The sequence below is a fragment of the Mustela lutreola genome, chromosome 1 (genome assembly GCF_030435805.1).
Source record: "Mustela lutreola isolate mMusLut2 chromosome 1, mMusLut2.pri, whole genome shotgun sequence".
In the NCBI taxonomy this organism is placed as follows: Eukaryota; Metazoa; Chordata; class Mammalia; order Carnivora; family Mustelidae; genus Mustela; species Mustela lutreola.
Genome location: NC_081290.1, coordinates 180,916,683 through 180,934,752, shown reverse-complemented (window position 1 = coordinate 180,934,752; position 18,070 = coordinate 180,916,683). Strand labels below are relative to the sequence as shown.

At 37.4% G+C, this 18,070-nt stretch overlaps 1 protein-coding gene across 3 annotated transcripts in view; it reads left to right on the top strand.

Moving 5' to 3' along the window:
• The first annotated feature begins 59 nt into the window (after positions 1–59).
• C1H11orf65 (chromosome 1 C11orf65 homolog) overlaps positions 60–18,070 on the top strand; it is a 63,087-nt gene continuing 45,076 nt past the window's right edge. For all 3 annotated transcript variants that reach the window (XM_059179726.1, XM_059179725.1, XM_059179721.1), the window contains exons 1-2: positions 60–153; positions 15,914–16,003. In XM_059179726.1, coding sequence (XP_059035709.1) covers positions 15,923–16,003 — 81 coding nt within the window. In that variant the 5' untranslated portion in view covers positions 60–153; positions 15,914–15,922. The remainder of the gene's footprint in view (positions 154–15,913; positions 16,004–18,070) is intronic.

The following is an 18,070-nucleotide window of genomic DNA, read 5'->3' as shown; positions in this document are numbered from 1 at the left end:
GGGGGCGTGGCCAAATGGCGTTATTAAGGGGCGGTGCTGGGGCGGTGCTAGGGCGGGGGCCTCGAGGAGTTGAGAATGGAAGTCGAGCGCGTCATTTCCGTCTGCTGTGTAACCGAGGAGTCCCGCGGAGCTCGGGAGCGCGGCGATTGACAGGTGAAGGGAACGGTGTCCCCTCCCTCTCGTCAGTACCACAGCAGTTCCGCCCGCCTTTGTGGCGCCTGGTCTGATCCTACCCTTCTCCAGAGCCCTACAGGCCCCCTGCCCTTGAGTTCTGCTCCCCAGCCCACCCCTTAAAAACGTTCGGCGTCCCTGAGGTCGCCGCCTCCCCACCCCCGCCGGCCTCCATCCCCTCTGACCCCCTTGCTGGGGCTGGACGCGCTCCCTGCTCGTTCCGCCACCTCCCGGCCCCCGCTCTTCGCACCCTCTAGAGACCTGGATTCTCCCCCTTGAGGCCAAGGGCAAAATAACTTGTTAACCCACCATACTTTTTTTTTTTTTTCTGGACTTTTTATTTCCGGTTCGACCCCTGACACGGTTTCCTGTCGTTTCATTGCGTTGTTTGGAGCTAGAAAAGGGAAAAGCGTTCTTTCAAGCAGTACGTTAGTGGTGGTTTGCCCTCCTCCGCCCTCAGGATGAAGGACTACAAGGGAAAAAGGAAGAGCGAAATGACCGAACTGATTAAAAAAAAAAAGTCAGGAAACCCTTTGGTGGGTTCACCAAAACAGAGGAGGAAGTGTAGGTTCTGATCCCAGCAAATCAGCTTAAATACTCTTGCCCAGCTTTTAAAGTAGTGGTACCGAGAAGTCAGAGACGGACCTTGGGGGCTTTTTCTCGTGAAGATAAGGTCCTTGGAGTCTTCATCTATTAAAATAGAAATTACCGGCGAGTTGAGATAGAAAGTCTCCCTCTTCTGAATCTGCAGGTGGAACCTGGATGTAGTCAATTCCTCCGTTACACGAGCGGTGTCATTCGGTCGTGCTTTTTAAGTGTCTGCAAATGAAGCGGGGTTTTCCCGTCGGTTAGTTTAGAGCCTCGTTATAACCCTGTGAAACCGGTATTGCCGTCGGTCGCAGGCCACCAGCTGTCCCTGCTGGCTCTCTTCTCCGGACTGTGTTCTCTTAAACCTACTCAAAAGACGTCCACTCTTCAATTAGTGCCTCTCAGTCACCTTTGATTTCTCCCTCGCTCCGGGATCATACCTAACAACATCTTAATATGCTTTAATGTCTCGCATATTTAAAAAAGATCACCCCTGGAGTCCATGCCTGCCCGCCAGCCGCTCTGTGTCTCAGCTTCTAAGCAGATGTTCTTGTACTAACTGTCCCCACTTGGCCACCTCCTTAACCTATACCCGGCTTTCTTCTTGACTACTCCACTATAAACAGTACTTAAAAGCACTTCCCAGCGACTGTATCTGGCCAAATCTTGTTCTTTATGTCCATTTACTTGACCCTCCGTGTACCTTTGACAGAACTGAGCACATTCTTGGGATATGCGGGGTACCCTCACGGGTCAGTGATGTGAGGGACTCGTTTCTGAATCAGTAAGGTTGAATATACTGTTGAAGATACTGTGTCAGGATTTTGTGCTATCCGTAATGCAGTGGTGACCCACGACACGTTGATGAATGCAGTGTCCTCTACCATTTTCACCAACTGGCAAAACAGCATATCGAGACCTGATTTGTAGTGTTTGTCAGTTTTTGTGATGGAAATACCCTGGCCATGCCGAATTTCATGATACCAAAATGACCCCAGGTATTGGGAAGAAACGTGCCCTAGTGCACCATAATATATTATTTCCACCAGACCTATACCTGTAGGTAGCTCATATAGGCCAGTAGTTCTCGACCACAGGTGATTTTGCTCCCCAAGGGGTATTTGGCACTGTCGGGGGACATTTTTGGTTGTCCCAGCTGTGCTATCGGCATCTAGTGGACAGAGTCCAGGGATTCTGCTAAACATCCTGCGATATACAGGACAGCCTTACAGCAGAGATTGCAGCCGCAGTTATCAGCAGTGCCACTGCAGTGAACATGAATAACCTCAAGAAATCGTAGTAAAATGGAGTGTAGGGAAGAAAGAAACTTTTACAATCCTAGGTTTTGTAATTGGGACCCGCAAGTTAAACTGACAAGACTAATTAACCAGAGAAGAGGTAAACAAATTTTATTTGCTTATAATACTTTAGTTTCACATGCACATGGGGGTCTCACAGAAAAGGAATTTAAAACCCAGGGGCACCTGGGTGGCTCAGTCGATTCAGCGTCTGTTGATTGTTGATTTCAGCTCAGGTCATGATCTCAGCATCGTGAGATCCATCAAGTCCCACATTGGGCTCACATGGGTCCTGCTTGAGATTTTCTCTCCCCCTCACCCTCTGCCTCTGGCACGTCCCCTCCCCTGCTTGTTGGCTCACACTCTTTCAAAATAAATAAATATATAAAAAAAAATTTTAAACCCACAGAGGAGTTTAGGTCCAGGGTTTTATATACCACTTTAACAAAGGGTGGTAAATTGTGGGAAGGTAAATTTATAGGGAAATTAGTAAAGGTAAGGTTTATTTTATTAAGGTTTGTTTGTAAACACCCATCTCAGTGCTGACTTTTTATTTCTGGTGATACTACTTTTCTCCTGTTGGTACAGTAAAGGAGAGACAAAACACCTTCAAAAAGGGAAATTTGTGTCCCACTTTTAGGCAAATGGGGAGGTAGAAAGGTTTTCCTCTATTTGTTCTTTCCAAATTGCTTTTAGCTGAAAACAGTCCTTGTGCCAAACTGACATATTTTAAGGTGGTGTATTATGATCCCCTAAAATAGTAAAATAATTAGTAGGTGTTAAATTTTGAGTATTTGTTACCTTTATTTTATTTGATTATAAGCTTAAATGATTTTTAGTAATCACTGTGTTTAAAAACCACCTTACAAAATTCTTAAATTTACATTTTGGTTCCACTGAGCTAATATAAGCCAACTGTGGTACAGCATCCAAACCAGAAGTTTGTAGTCAATTTCCTGTATAATTATTGTATGACTCCTGCCCACTTCTTTGACCTTTTCTCCCCGGACACTTCTGCTTGTTCTTTCAGCTGTAACAACCCTGCTTTCTTTCAGCTGCTTGAGCACACCAAGCTTCTTATCTCAGAGCATTTTTATCTTCTATTCCCTGTGCCTGGGAATAGAATTCTACAACTCTCCTGTAGTTGGGTCTTTGCATCTTGAAAACGAATGTCTTCTCAGTAGAGACGCCTTCCCTGACTGCTTATGCTAACCTAGCTCTGATCATTCTTTGTCCCACTATTCTGTTTTATCTTCTTTTCTTTATTGCACATGCATTTTTTTGTTTTTACCTCCATGTTTTGTTTTATTTTATCGTATTTTTAATTTTTAGTAGGCTCCACGCTCAATGTGGGGCTCAGACTCACCATCCTGAGATTAAGAGTTGCATGATCTACCAACCAAAGCAGGCAGCCCCCCCCTTTTCTTTAAATATTAAATATTTGCTTCCATATTTCAGATAGCTTATTATTCTGCTTGTTCTTGATTTCTTTTAGATGTAGTTATTGTCTGATATCTTTCTATAATACAGGCCTCTTATACCAAAGTGCCACAACACACATACATACTTACACTCATCCTCTTCCCCTCATCTTCCTAATTAAAACCACAACAGAGAAATCCTGCCATAATACTAGGTAGGATCAGAAATTTAGTTGCATACAATACAATGTTGAGTTAATCCAAAGTAACTGAATATCCAAGGTCAGTCTACTTTGGAGACAGAAGGTAGTCAGCAAACATTTTATATCCAAATTCATATCATCATGGGTGATATTATCATAGAGCATATAATCACAGGGCATTACTGTACTAATGCACATACTGGTAGGGTTAATACTAATATTTACATAGTTATGATTGTATAATTATTCATGGATGAGCCAGAGCAAGCTTAGTTTGTTTCCTTTTGTCCCCCTTCAGAATTATACTTTTGTAAAATAAAAGTGAGTTGCTAGAGAAAAGAATACAAATAACAAAGATGTGGGCGCCTGGGTGGCTCAGTGGGTTAAGCCGCTGCCTTCGGCTCAGGTCATGATCTCAGGGTCTTGGGATCGAGTCCCGCATCGGGCTCTCTGCTCAGCGGGAAGCCTGCTTCCTTCCCCTCTCTCTCTCTCTGCCTGCCTCTCTGCCTACTTGTGATCTCTCTGTCAAATAAATAAATAAAATCTTTAAAAAAAAAAAAAAATAACAAAGATGTACTATGCAAACTGTAAGCCCACTGATGGTGTGTTAGTATACCACAGCGGGGTCAAATTGCTGCAAAACTTTGACTACTCTCAATTTCTTTATTTCATCTGGTATCACGCAATTCAGAGACTGACATAGGTCTGTGAACACAGAGAGTAGCACAACTCTTAGAGATCCACCTACAGAAGACCCATCCTGACCCCTTGAGTTCTACTGCTTCTGATCTTTGGGTCAAGCCTGCAGTGAGTTGTCCTGCTGATGACAAACTAATTTTTATTTTTTTTAAGATTTTATTTATTTATTTGACAGAGTTACTTTAACATACTGATAAGTAAAGAAAGCAGAAAACATGTATAGTTTCATCACATCAATGAAACAAACCTGTGTGGAGTGGGTGGGTGTATATACATATACATGGGTGTACATGTATATATACATGTAAATTTTAAATATATAAGAAAAGATCTGGAAGAGTTACACATCTATTAATGGATAAAGACAACTTTGAAGAGCACACTAGTCTACAAGAAATGGAGATGGATTTTAACTTTTATTCTATATTTGAAATTTTTACTATAAGAATGTATATGTGTCATTTATATAATAACTTTTAAAGTAACTAAATCTAGACAGTAGTATGAAAAATTTTTTATTTTATTTTATTTGTTTTTTTAAATTTTGGATTTTAAACAGTAAGGAGATATTAAAGAATAATATTTACACATTCTTCTAATGCCATTTAGGTATTGCCCTGATTCTGTGGTTATTTGTCAATAACCAAATAACTATATTCTGTGTTTTGACCAGTGGAAAAGAACATGAATAGGAAAACATGAGTAATGAATCAGGGTGACCACCACACTTCAAATTTCAGTATAATTATTTTTCTATTTTTTCTCACATTTCAAAGTTGAAATTTTGGTGTAATTTTTATAAGATGTTAATTATTTATTTATTTATTTATTTATTTATCTATCAGAGAGAGAGACACACACACACAACACAAGCAGGCAGAGTGGCAGGCAGAGGTGGAGAGAGAAGCAGGCTCCCTGCCAAGCAAGGAGCCTGGGATCATGACCTGAGCCGAAGGCAGTGGCTTAACCCACTGAGCCACCCAGGTGTCCCAAAATGTTGGTGTAATTTTAAAAAGGGACAGTAAATCACAGATGGCAAAGTTAAGTGTATTTTTTAAAATGATAGATATAGGGACAGTGTCCTTAAAAATTATTAAAGTTGATCATCACGCTATTTATAAAGAAAAGGCTTTATTTTCCTGAAGTGTCTTGAAATACACAGATAAACTGGGGCACTTGGGTGGCTCAGTGGGTTAAGCCTCTGCCTTCAGTTTAGGTCATGATCTCAGGGTCCTGGGATTGAGGCCCGCATCAGGCTCTCTGCTCAGCAGGGAGCCTGCTTCCCCTTCTCTGCCGACTTGTGATCTCTTTCTGTCAAATAAATAAAATCTTAAAAAAAAAAAAAAAAGAAATACACAGATAAACTATACTTCATTTCTTTTTTACCTGCTAGCCAAAAAGAGTACCTCAAAATACTATCCTTTGACACAAATTAGCAAATATTTTAAGCCCCAAATATCATTCCTTACTATCAGTTATCTGTAAATTGTGAGAATAAATGTTCAGTTACATCGGTTTTTAAATCAGAGTAATGCCCATGGATAGTGCCTATTTTTTTCCACTTTATTTCTTTTCAGTGTTCCAGCATTCATTGTTTATGCCCCACACCCCGTGCTCCGTGCAATACATGCCCTCCTTAGTACCCACTGAATCATGGAACACTACATCAATAGCTAGTGATATACTGTATGGTGACTAACAAAACTTAAAAAGAGTTACAATTTATTGAGTAGTTACAGTCCTAAATGCTTCTCCTATAGTACCTAATTTAATCCTAATTCTGTGAGATATAGATACTATGAGTCCCTGTATTTCACAAATGAGGAACTGAGGCTGGAATAAGTTAAATAACTTACACAAAATCACTCAGTGAAGTATGAGGTAGAATTTTTTAAAGATTTAAACCCCCATATTGCACCTCTGTGGCTCAGTGGTTAAGCATCTGCCTTCAACTCAGGTCATAATCCCAGAGTCCTCGGATTAAGCCCTGGGGTCCTGGGATTAAGCCCTGCATCAAGCTCCCACACTCAACAGGGAGTCTCCTTCTCCCCTTGACCCTCCCCCCACCACTTGCTTTCTCTCTCTTATTGTCTCTCAAATAAGTACAATCTTAAAAAAAAAAAAAAAAAAGATTTAACCCCCCATGTGTCTCACTTCAGACCCACAGATTTAACCTATATCCCCATGCCTCCTATATTATTAAAACTATTTGATAGTTTTGATAGACACTGTCTCCCTATTAAAAATGTTAATTTTTAAAACTCAACAATATATACAGTTAGGAAGAAAACATTAATTTTAAGCCTAAAATAAACAAAAAAATAACAAAACATTTTTTCTTTAATTCTTCCTATTAATGGCATATCCTGTAGAGAATTTTTCTCTTTGGTCTTTGTCTCTCTAAATTAAATGAACGTATTAGTCAATGTCTGTTATATATTTCATTACTTAAGGGATTTGGGAATTATACATTTCACATTTTGAAATAACAGTTCAGGATTTTTAAGTTGAGCACAATTTATTCACTTAGTTTGGACTATGGTAAAGCATCTCAGAACCATATTGCTATAAATGTAATGAATAACATTAGTTACACTGGGAAGTATAGTAACAGAGATTAAGTAAAACCCATGGTTCTCCCTGTGTTCCGTGCAGGACCCCGCCCCCCACCCACTTTTTTTAAATTATTGGAACATTGTGTTCTTTATAATGTAACCTTACAGAATTGTGACACTGAAAGTGCCTTTGCAGTTAATTTATTGCAGTGCTTTATTTTACAGCTAATGAAACTGAAGGCTAAAGATGTTGAACCCTTTGTCTAAGGTTACAATAAGTAGCAATGTGAGCTAAAACTGAACCACATGGGCCCTCTTAGTTCAGTAGTCTTCCTTCTTATAGTTCCGTGTACAAAAACCTTTGAAAACAGTGGGTTACTTACAAAGTTATGTATAACTTGTATTTCCTCTCCTTATGTATACTGACAACAAACAGAATTGTTGTACATAATTTATATAACCTAGAGAAACAAAATTCTTGCAGTACACTTTTCTGATAACACTGGAGCAATATTGGAACAGTTTCATTATTTGACCTCATCAATCATTCAATTTTGAATGACATCCTTTTTTAAGATAACAAATGCTTAATCAGTATAAAAATTGAACTTCCTACAAATTTTTTATGTATGGTAAAACACGCAAAAAGCAATATTAACCATCTTAACCACTCGTGAGCATACAGTTCATTGGTATTAAATACATTCATAATGTTGTGCAGCCATCACCACCATCAACCTCCATAACTCTTTTAATCTTGTAGAACTGAAGCCCCATACCCATTAAACCATAACCACCCTGTACCCCCACCATGACACTGGCAACCACCATTCTGCTTTCCATCTCTATGATTTTGACTACTATAACTACCTCATATAGGTAAAATCATATAGTATTTGTCTGACTAGTTTATTTCAATTAGCATAATATCCTCAAGGGTTATCCATGTTGTAGTGTATGTAAGATTTCCGTTCTTTCAATGACTGAATAATATTCTATTGTATGTATCACAGTTTGTTTATTCATCCATTAATGGACACTTGGGCTGCTTTTATGTTTAGCTATTGGGAATAATGCTGCTAGAACTTGGGTATACAAATTTCTCTTTGAGATCGTACTTTCATTCTTTTTCATACACACCTAGAAATGAAAGTGCTAATTCATACAGTATTTTTATTTTTAGTTCTTTTAGGAATTGCCATATCCTTTTCCATAGTGGTTTTACCATTTTATATTCTTACCATCACAGTGCACAAAACTGCCAATTAGTCCACATCTTTGCCAACATTTCTTCTTTTCCATTTTTTTAAATATAGTAACCATTCTAATGGGTATGAGGTGGTATCTCATTATAATTTTGATGTGTATTTCCTTAATAAGTAGTGATGTAGAACATGTTTTGTCTGATTATTGGCTGTTTGTATATATTATTTGGAGAAACATACATATTGTCCATTATTAAAATCAGGTTGTTTGGTTTTTGTTGAGTTTAGGGAGTTCTCTGTTCTGGAGGTAAACCCCTTTTCAGATACATTACTTGTAAATATTTTCTCCTACTCTGTGACTTGCTTTTTTATTTTGCTAGTGTCTATTGAATTTTATTTTATCATGAAGTCTCATTTGCTATTTTCACTTTTGTTGCTTACTCCTTCAGTGTCATAGCCAAGAAGTCATCACCAAATCAACGCTGTAAAACTTTTGACTTGTTTTCTTCTACGCATTTTATGGTTTTAGATCTTATAGTCAATAATTTGATCTATTTTGAGTTAATTTTTGTATGTAGTGCTAGAAAAGAGTCTTTCTTCATTCTTTTGCATGTGTATATCCAATTTTCTCAACACTCTTGAGAAGATTATTCTTTGCCCATTGAATGGTCTTGGCACCTGTCAAAAATCATTGGGCATGTATATGTAAGGGTTTATTTCTGAAATGTTTATTCAGTTAGTCTGTGTGTTTGTCTTTATGCCAATGCCACGCTGTTTTGAGTGCTGTGGCTGTATAGTAAGTTTTGACATTGGAAGTGTGAGTCCTTCAGCTTCTTTTTTATTTTTAATTTAATTTAATTTTTTCAGTGTTCCAAGATTCAGTGTTTATGCACCACACCCAGTGCTCCATGAAATCCATGCCCTCCTTAATTCCCACCACCAGGCTCACCCAACCCCCTACCACTCCCCTCCAAAACCCTCAGTTTGTTTCTGAGAGTCCACAGTCTTTCGTGGTTCATCTCCCACTCCAACTTCCCTCAATTCACTTTTCCTTTCCTTCTCCTAATGTCCCCCATATTACTTCCTATGCTCCAGAGGTGAGTGAAACCGTATGATAATTGACTCTCTCTCTCTCCTTGACTTATTTTACTCAACATCACTGATCTTTCTTTATCAAAGTTGTTTTGGCTATTCTGGGTCTCTGGAGATTCCATATAAACTTTGAAGTGGGCTTTTGTATTTCTGGAAAAAAATGTCATTGGAATTTTGTTAGGGATTGCATTCAAACTGTAGATCATTTTAGGTGGTATTGACATCTTAAAAAATATTAAGTCTTCCGATCTATGAACATGGAATGGCATTTTCATTTATTTACGTCTCTTTAATTTCATTTTTTTGTAGTTTTCATTGTACAAATCTTTCACTTGATGAAAGTAATTCCTAAGTATTTTATTCTAGTTGATGCTTATATATATATAATTATTTTTGTAATTACTATTTCAGACTGTTCATTGTTATTGTAGAGAAATGCAACTAATTTTCATGTGGTGGCTTCATACCCTGCTACTTTGTTGAGTTTGTTTTTTAATTCTAAAAGTTTTTTTCTGGAATAATTAGGTTTTCTATATTTAAAATCATATTATCCAGAATAGAGATGATTTTACTTCTTCCTTTCCCACTTGAGTCCCATTTATTTGTTTTTCTTGCCTTATTTCTCTGGCTAGAACTTCCGGTACAATGCTGAACAGAGCCAGTAAAAGTAAACTACCTTGCCCTGTTCTGGATGTCAGAGGCAAAATTTCAGTCTTTCACCACTGAATATCAAGTTCACTATGGGATTTTCATACATAGTTTTTATTACGTTGAGGCATTTTCCTTTTATTTCTAGTTTGTTAAGGGTTTTCATGAAAGGATGTTCAATTTTGTCAAATGGTGGGGTTTTTTGTTTTGTTTTGTTTGCAGTGGAGATAATCATGTGGGCTTTTTCTTTTACTCTGTTAATGTGGTGTATTACATTGATCAGTATTTGTATATTTAATCACCCTTGCATTCCAGGAATAAAACCAATTTGTTCATTGTGTGTAATTCACTTACATGCTGCCAAGTTTGGTTTGCTAATATTTTGTTGAGGATTTTTGCATCGATGTTAATAGGAATGTTGATGTGTAGTTTTCTTACAGTGTCTTTGTCTGGCTTTGGTATCAGGGTAATGCCGGCCTCATAGAATCAAGGTGTTCTCTTCCCTTCAGTTTTTTGGAAAAGTTGAGAAGGATTGGTATTAGTTCCTTAAATGTTTGTTAGAATTCACAGTGGAGTCAAGTTTAGGGCATTTTTAGTTGGGATATTTTTTATCTGATTTATTTGTTGGGAGATTTTTGATCTGATTCTATCTCCTTATTCTAGTTATAGGTTTAATCAGATGTTCTATTTCTTTGTGTTTTAGTCTTGGTAGGTTTTGTGTTTTTAGGAGTTTGTCAGTTTCATCAGGTTATCAAACATGACTATAAATTATGATTCATTGTTCATAGTACTGTAGAACCAGTAGTAATATCTTCATCTCATTTCTAAATTACCAAAAGTAATTTTTTTCTCTATCCTTCGAACTAAAGATTTGTCTCTTGAGTGATCTTTTCAAAGAATCAATTTTGGTTTCATTGATTTACTCTATTGTTTTTCGGTTCTCTATTTCTTTTATGTCTGTTCTAATCTTCTCCTAGCTCTGGGTTTAGTTTTTTGTTCCTTTACTAGTTCTGTAAGTTGTAGTTAGATACTGATTTGAGATCTTTCTTGTTTAATTTGTGTATAGTTCTAAGTTTCCCTCTTAACATTGCTTTTACTACTTTCTGTAAGTTTTGATATGTTGAGTTTTAGTTTTCATTTTCCTAATTTCCTGTGTAATTTCTTCTTTGATCCACAGTTTTATTTCCACAAATGTGTAAATTTACTTGTTGGTTCCTAACTTCATTCTATTGTACTTTGATAAGATACTTTGTATGATAACTATCTCTCAGAATACATTAAGACATAAATTTGAGGGGGCGCCTGGGTGGCTCAGTGGGTTAAAGCCTCTGCCTTCAGCTCCGGTCATGATCCCAGGGTCCTGGGATCGAACGCTGCATCGGGCTCTCTGCTCTGCAGGGAACCTGCTTCCTCTCTCTCTCTCTGCCTGCCTCTCTACCTACTTGTGATCTCTGTCAAATAAATAAATAAAATCTTAAAAAAAAAGACATAAATTTGTGGCCTAATATATAGTCTGTCCTGGAAAGTGTCCCTTGTGCACTTGAGAAGAATATTCTATATTTGTTTGATCAAATGGATATATTGTGTTGTTCAGGTCCTCTGTTTCCTTATTTATTTCTGTCTGGTTATTCTATCTATTGTTGAGAATGAGATATTGAAATTTACAACTATTATAGTAAAGCTATATATGTCTATGGCATATATATGTCTATTCCTCCCTTCGATTCTGTCATTTTTTGCTTCATATATTTTTGCTGGTCTATTATTAGATGCATAAATGTTTGTTATATTTTCTTACTTCATTGAACCTTTTGTTAATGCAAAATGTCCTTTGTCTATTTTAAACTTTTTTGATTTAAAGTCTGTTTTGTCTGATGTTAAGATAGCCATCACTCCTTTCTTTTGGTTACCATTTGCATGGAATAGCTTTTTCCATCTTTTCACTTTCAGTCTGTTTGTGTCTTTGAATCTAATGTGAGTCGATTTTACATAGCATATAGTTGGATTTTGTGTTTTTATTCATGCTGCAAATCTCTGTATTTTGATTGGAGAGTTTAAACCACTTACATTTAAAGTAATTAGTGATAAGAAGGGCCTTACTTCTGTCTTTGCTATTTGTTTTCTCTATGCTTTGTAACTTTTTTTAATATTTTGTTTATTTGACAGACAGAGATCACAAGTAGGCAGAGGCAGGCTCCCCGCTGCGCAGAGTCCAATGCGGGGCTCAATCCCAGGACCCTGGGATCATGACTGAGCCAAAGGCAGAGGCTTAACCCACTGAGCCACCCAGGCGCCCCTATGCTTTGTAACTTTTTAAAAAAGATTTTATGTACTTACTTGTCAGAGACAGAGAATGAGTGAGCACTAGCAGGAGGAGCGGCAGGCAGAGGGAGAAGCAGCCTAAGCAGGGAGCTTGAAGTGGAATGTGAACCCAGGACCCAGTGATCGTGACCTACGCTGCAGGCAGACACTAAACCAACTGAGTCACCCAGATGTCCCTGCCTCATAACTTTTTAATCATTTCCTGCATTACTATCTTCTTTTGTGTTTAGTTGATTTTTTTTTTTGGCAAAACATTTAAATTCATTTCTCATTTCCCTTTGTGTATACTCTATAGCTGTTTCCTTTGTGGTTACCATGGGGATTACATTTAACATCCTAAAGTTATAACCCTCCATTGTGGATTCATTAACATAGAAAACTCCTCTTTTATAGCTCCATCGCAACTCCTTTCAATTGTTGATGTTACAGATTACATCTTTATGCATTGTGTGCCCCAAAACAAAATCTAATAGTTTAATTATTTGTCTTTTAAATTAAACAGTATGTGGAATTACAAACCAAAGTTACAATAATACTAGTTTTTAGAATAATAATTTTTTAAAAATACTGTTCTATTAAATTTTGTAAAAAAAATAGTTACAAATTATAGTTATAATATTAGCTTCTATAACTACCTGTGTATTTACATTTACTGGAATTTCTATTTCTTCATATAACTTTGAGTTACTGTCAAGTGTCCTTTCATTTTTCCCTGCAGCATTCTCTTGAACATTTCTTGCAAGACAAGTCTCATAGCTGTGAACTCTTAGAGCTTTTGTTCACCTGGGAATGTCTTCATTTCTCTCTTATTCTCAAAGGACAGTTTTGCTAGATGCAGGATTCTTGGGTTACACTTTTGTTGTTAAACATTTTGAATATATTAACCCACTGCCTTCTGGCCTCCAAAGTTTCTGATGAGAAATCTGTTAATGTATTAAAAATTCCTTCTATGTGATGAATCACTTATCTCTTGCTGTTTTCAATAGTTTATCTTTCACTTTCAAGAGTTTAATTATAATGTGTCTTGTTGTGGATATATCTTTGCATTGATCTTACTTGGAGTCTGTTGAGGTTCTGGGATGTTGATATTCATATATTTCATCAAATTTGGCATTTTTCAGCCATTATTTCTTGAGATACCTTCTCTTTCCCTTTGTTTTCCTCATCTCCTTCTGGGACTCCCACAATGTGCATGTTGATCTCCTTACTGCGGTGCCATAGGTCTCTTGGGTTCTATTCACTTTCATTCAATCTTTTTTTCTATTTTTCAGACTTGACAGTTTCCTTTGGTTTATTTTCAGGTTTGCTGATTGTTTCTTCTACCTGTTCAACTGTGCCTTTGATTTCCATTAATAAATTGTTGCTTTCAGTTATTCTACTTTTCAGCTTCAGAGTCTCTTTTTAGGTTTCATCTCTGTCTTGATATTTCCATTTTATGCATCATTTCTTGACTTTCTCCATGTCTTCCTTTAATTTTTTGAGCATCTTTAAGACAGTTGCTTTAAGGTCTTTGTCTAGTAGACCTGCCATCAGGTCTTTTTCAGGTTGAGTTTCTTTTGATTTATTTTTTTCCTAGAATGAGCCATCATTTCGTGTTTCTTTATATGCCTTGTTTTTGTTGTTGTTGTTGTTGAAAGCTGGAAATTCAAATTTAATAATACAAGAACTCTGGAAATCAGCTTTCTTTCCTTTCCTCAGAGTTTACTGTGTGTGGTATTTTTATTATTTTTTTAAATTGCTATAGTCTCTTTCTGCAGCTTACAAGGATCAGACAAGAATCAGCCTGAAGGGACGCCTGGGTGGCTCAGTTGGTTAGGCAGCTTCCTTCGGCTCAGGTCATGATCCCAGCATCCTGGGATCGAGTCCCACGTCGGGCTCCTTGCTCCGCAGAGAGCCTGCTTCTCCCTCTGACTCTGCCTTCCACTCTGTCTGCCTGTGCTTGCTCTCGCTCGCTCTCTGACAAATAAATAAATTAAAAAAAAAAAAAAACTTCGGGCGCCTGGGTGGCTCAGTGGGTTAAGCTGCTGCCTTCGGCTCAGGTCATGATCTCAGGGTCCTGGGATCGAGTCCCGCATCGGGCTCTCTGCTCAGCAGGGAGCCTGCTTCCTCCTCTCTCTCTCTGCCTGCCTCTCTGCCTACTTGTGATCTCTGTCTGTCAAATAAATAAATAAAATCTTTAAAAAAAAAATAAATAAAAATAAAAATAAAAACCTTTAAAAAAAAAAAAAAAAAAAAGAATCAGCCTGAATTTTAAACCTAAGATCTTCTCAGTTTTCTGAGTCTGTGCCTTTCCCTGGAATGACTGGTCACTTTCTAATATTCTCCATATATTTAGTTATTTTTGAATGTCCTAGTTTTGAATGCCTGCCTTCCAAAGGGAGGAAGGGGAACAACATAGCAGGAAGGAAAAACCCTTTAAATTCCCTGGAAGTTGGTAGATGGGAAGGGCTTGCAACAATGGTGGAGGGTGGACATACAGCACCAATGACTGCCCTCCTGTTTGTCTGCACCTCTGTGATCAGAAGCAGCAACCAACAACCCCAACACAGATCTCCTATATTTCCTGGACAGAGTCCTTTCTCTCCACCCCCACTCCCACAATCTGTGTGCAAGTTGTTCCAGGAATATGTACACAGCTGCTGCTGCTGGGGCTGAGGTGAGGGAGTGGATAGCTAGGACTGGGCTAAGAGCCAATATTGACCGGAGTTAACCAGTTTACCCCCCAAGCCTTCCAAGCCTTCAGTAGCTTCCAGAGTTCCAAAATAGTTAAATAGTTAAATTCTGCCAGTGTAGTTGTCTAGGTGGGGAAAGAGATTCCTGGCACTTCCTATTCCACTTTCTGGAATCCTCTGTCTGCTGCAACTTCTTTAAGGACTCATAAGCTATGATTTTCTGACTTCTCCCATTACTTACTTCTTCACAGTATTGATAAAAACTATGGATAGAACTAGTGGTTTTGTTTTGCTTCTTAGTGGTCAGGCTTCATCTCTTTTTCTGACAATTTAATGTATGATTTATTAACTTGTCAACACATTTACGAGTTACACAGTAAGAAAAATTCTATAGCATTTGTAATTCTAGGTTAGAAGCCTGGATGAATTTGGAATGAAACTGTGCATGTTGATTAAGAAAAGCTTTTTGGGGGGCACCTGGGTGGCTCAGTTGGCTAAGCATCTGCCTTTGCCTCAGGACATGATCCTGGGATCAAGCCCCATGTTGGGCTCCTTTCTTAGCCTGCTTCTCCCTTTCCCTCTGCTTCTCTGCCTGCTTGTGCTTTCTCTCTCTCTCTCTTTCTCTGTCAAATAAATCTTAAAAAAATGAAGTCATTGAATGAGGACATAAAAGGTCATGGATTTCAAGAGAAAAATGACCTGAGTTTAATACTGGCTTAGTCAATCACTATTTGACCTTTGGCCTTGAAGTGCAGTCTCCTCATCTCTAACACAAGCAAATTGGCAAAATCTGCTATGCAAGATTGTTGTTTAAATTAGAAAAGAGAAATTGGAACATATAGGCAATCAATAGTAGGTAACAATTTTTATAAAATACATAAAATTAAAAGTAGGTAATAATTTTTATAAAATTATTTTGATACCAAATATCATCTGTATTATTTCCTTTATTAATCTTCTGTTTTTCTTGAGTTCTAATGAGTTTCATAATGGAGTTCATAAAAAAATTTTGAGCATACGGTTTTTTTGCTTCTGTTAGGTCTTTCAAATGCCATGGGAAGAGGAGTCAGAACTTACAGAGAGGGATGAAGCTGCCAGAGTCATTCAGAAGGCCTGGAAGTGTTACCTTGTGAGTTTATTTCATTTTTTTGAAACTTGATTATAGTATAATTTATATGTCATAAGGTTCAGCTGTTGAAAGTGTACAGTTCAATAGTTTTTAGTATACTTATGGATTTGTGTACTACCCTTTGCTTTCAACATTTACATTAAATGATGTAAAAAAAAAAAAAAGAGAGAGAGAGAAAGAGAATGAGAAAGGAAAAATGAAGGAAATAAAAATGGTGATCAGTTTAGATAAGATCAGTATGTTGAATAGCTAAGGGGGTATATTTGGAGATAAAATGGTACCTCCTGCAACAGAAGGTATGACTGCACAGTTACGTTTGAAAAGTGTTTAGAAACTGAAAAAAAGCTAACCATGGAAGCCATGGTTCAAATATAAGGATAATTTTAAAAGTTTTGAGATTCAAAGAGAACACATTTGATCTTAAGTCTAGAATCATTCTGTTTCAGATGGTTTAGAGGATGACTTCTAAATAAGGAAGAGTCATTTTAACATATTACAGGGCCCTATAAATGAATAATCTGCAGAGTCAAACTAATGTAAATGAAGGCGTTTTCTCACATTTGAATATTTTAACCCACTGAGCCACCCAGGCGCCCCAATATTTGCATATTTTAGATCAAAATAATGTATTTTTAAGTAAAATAGTGTAGAAGAACTTAGAAATAAAAGCACTTCTTTTAGCCCCTCCTAGTCTTCTCTACCCTCATATCCTAAAGGCAACCACTTTTAACCATTTTTTTGTTTTAGATCTGTAGTAGTAATTTCTGTGTTTCTGCATAATATGCTTGGATAATTATCTTTTATTTACCAAAGTGACCTGTTGACTTTCTGCAAAGAAAATTGAGAGCTTATCTTGCTTATCCCTTACACAGTGTCATGTGGGATTATTTTTTTAGTTCCTCTATCCGTTACCTTCTTTTTTCTTGTTTTTATTGTTACCTTCTTTCTTTAAAGGATATTTAAGCCTTTGTTTCTTGTTCCATCATGCTAACATAACATGATGTGACTTCTTATTATATATGGTGAGGATATAAATATCCCTACCCCCCTCTTTTTAACCTGTCCCCCCAATCTTCAAATCCACAAATCCCATCACATCTACTATTACACTGCCAATATTCACTTGGAGGAGTCTCTCCGATATCCTGAACAGAAGTCCTTTATTGAATACATGTGTTGCAGATATTTTCTTCAGACTGGCCTCATTTCATTCTTAAAGGTGTTTTTTGATAATGAGAAGTCTTGAGTTTTCATTAAATCCGATTTATCACTTGTTCTTTATGGTTAGTGTTTTCTGAGCCCTGTTTAAGAAATATTTGCCTAGGGGCACCTGGGCAGCTTTCAGTTAAGTGTCCAACTCTTGATTTCGGCTTAGGTCATGATTTCCATGTAATGAAATCAAGCCTCACTTCGGGCTCCATAAGTGCAGACAGCTTGAGATGCGCTCTCTCCCTCTGCCCTCCCTTCTTCGTGCTGTCCTTCTCTATCTAAAATAAGTAAATAAATCTTTTTAAAAAAAATATTTGCCTAAAGAGGTGACATTCTCAATTTCAGTTGCCTCATAAGGAGACCAACTAGCCACTATCCGTAGAAAGCATTCTTATGAAAATCCCAGAGCCAAGGACCAGAGAGACAAGGACCACATTAGAAAGATAAGAGGAGGGTTTTCACTTTGATCACATCACTTGGCACAAGGCAGCCCTAAGGAGCCCACTGGGCCTTTCCTTTCCCCAGTGGGGAATGAGATCCCAAGGTGGACACCCGACTTACCCAGCACTGTATTACATGTCAAATATTTGAAATAAATCTGAGGGGATTGTTTATGTAACCTGAAGCCAGAAGATATCCTTCTTTTTTGTTTTTGTTTTTTTCCTAGAGGCTTAGTTGCTTTAGTTATAGATTGAGATCCAATATCCATCTCAAATTAATGCTTGTGTATGATGAGAGGTATAGACAAAGTTCATTTTTGTCTTTATAGATAACCAAATGATTAAGTACCTTTACTGAAAATGCCATCCTTTCCATAGTAAATCACAGTGGTGCCTTTGTTTAAATCATGTAATCATA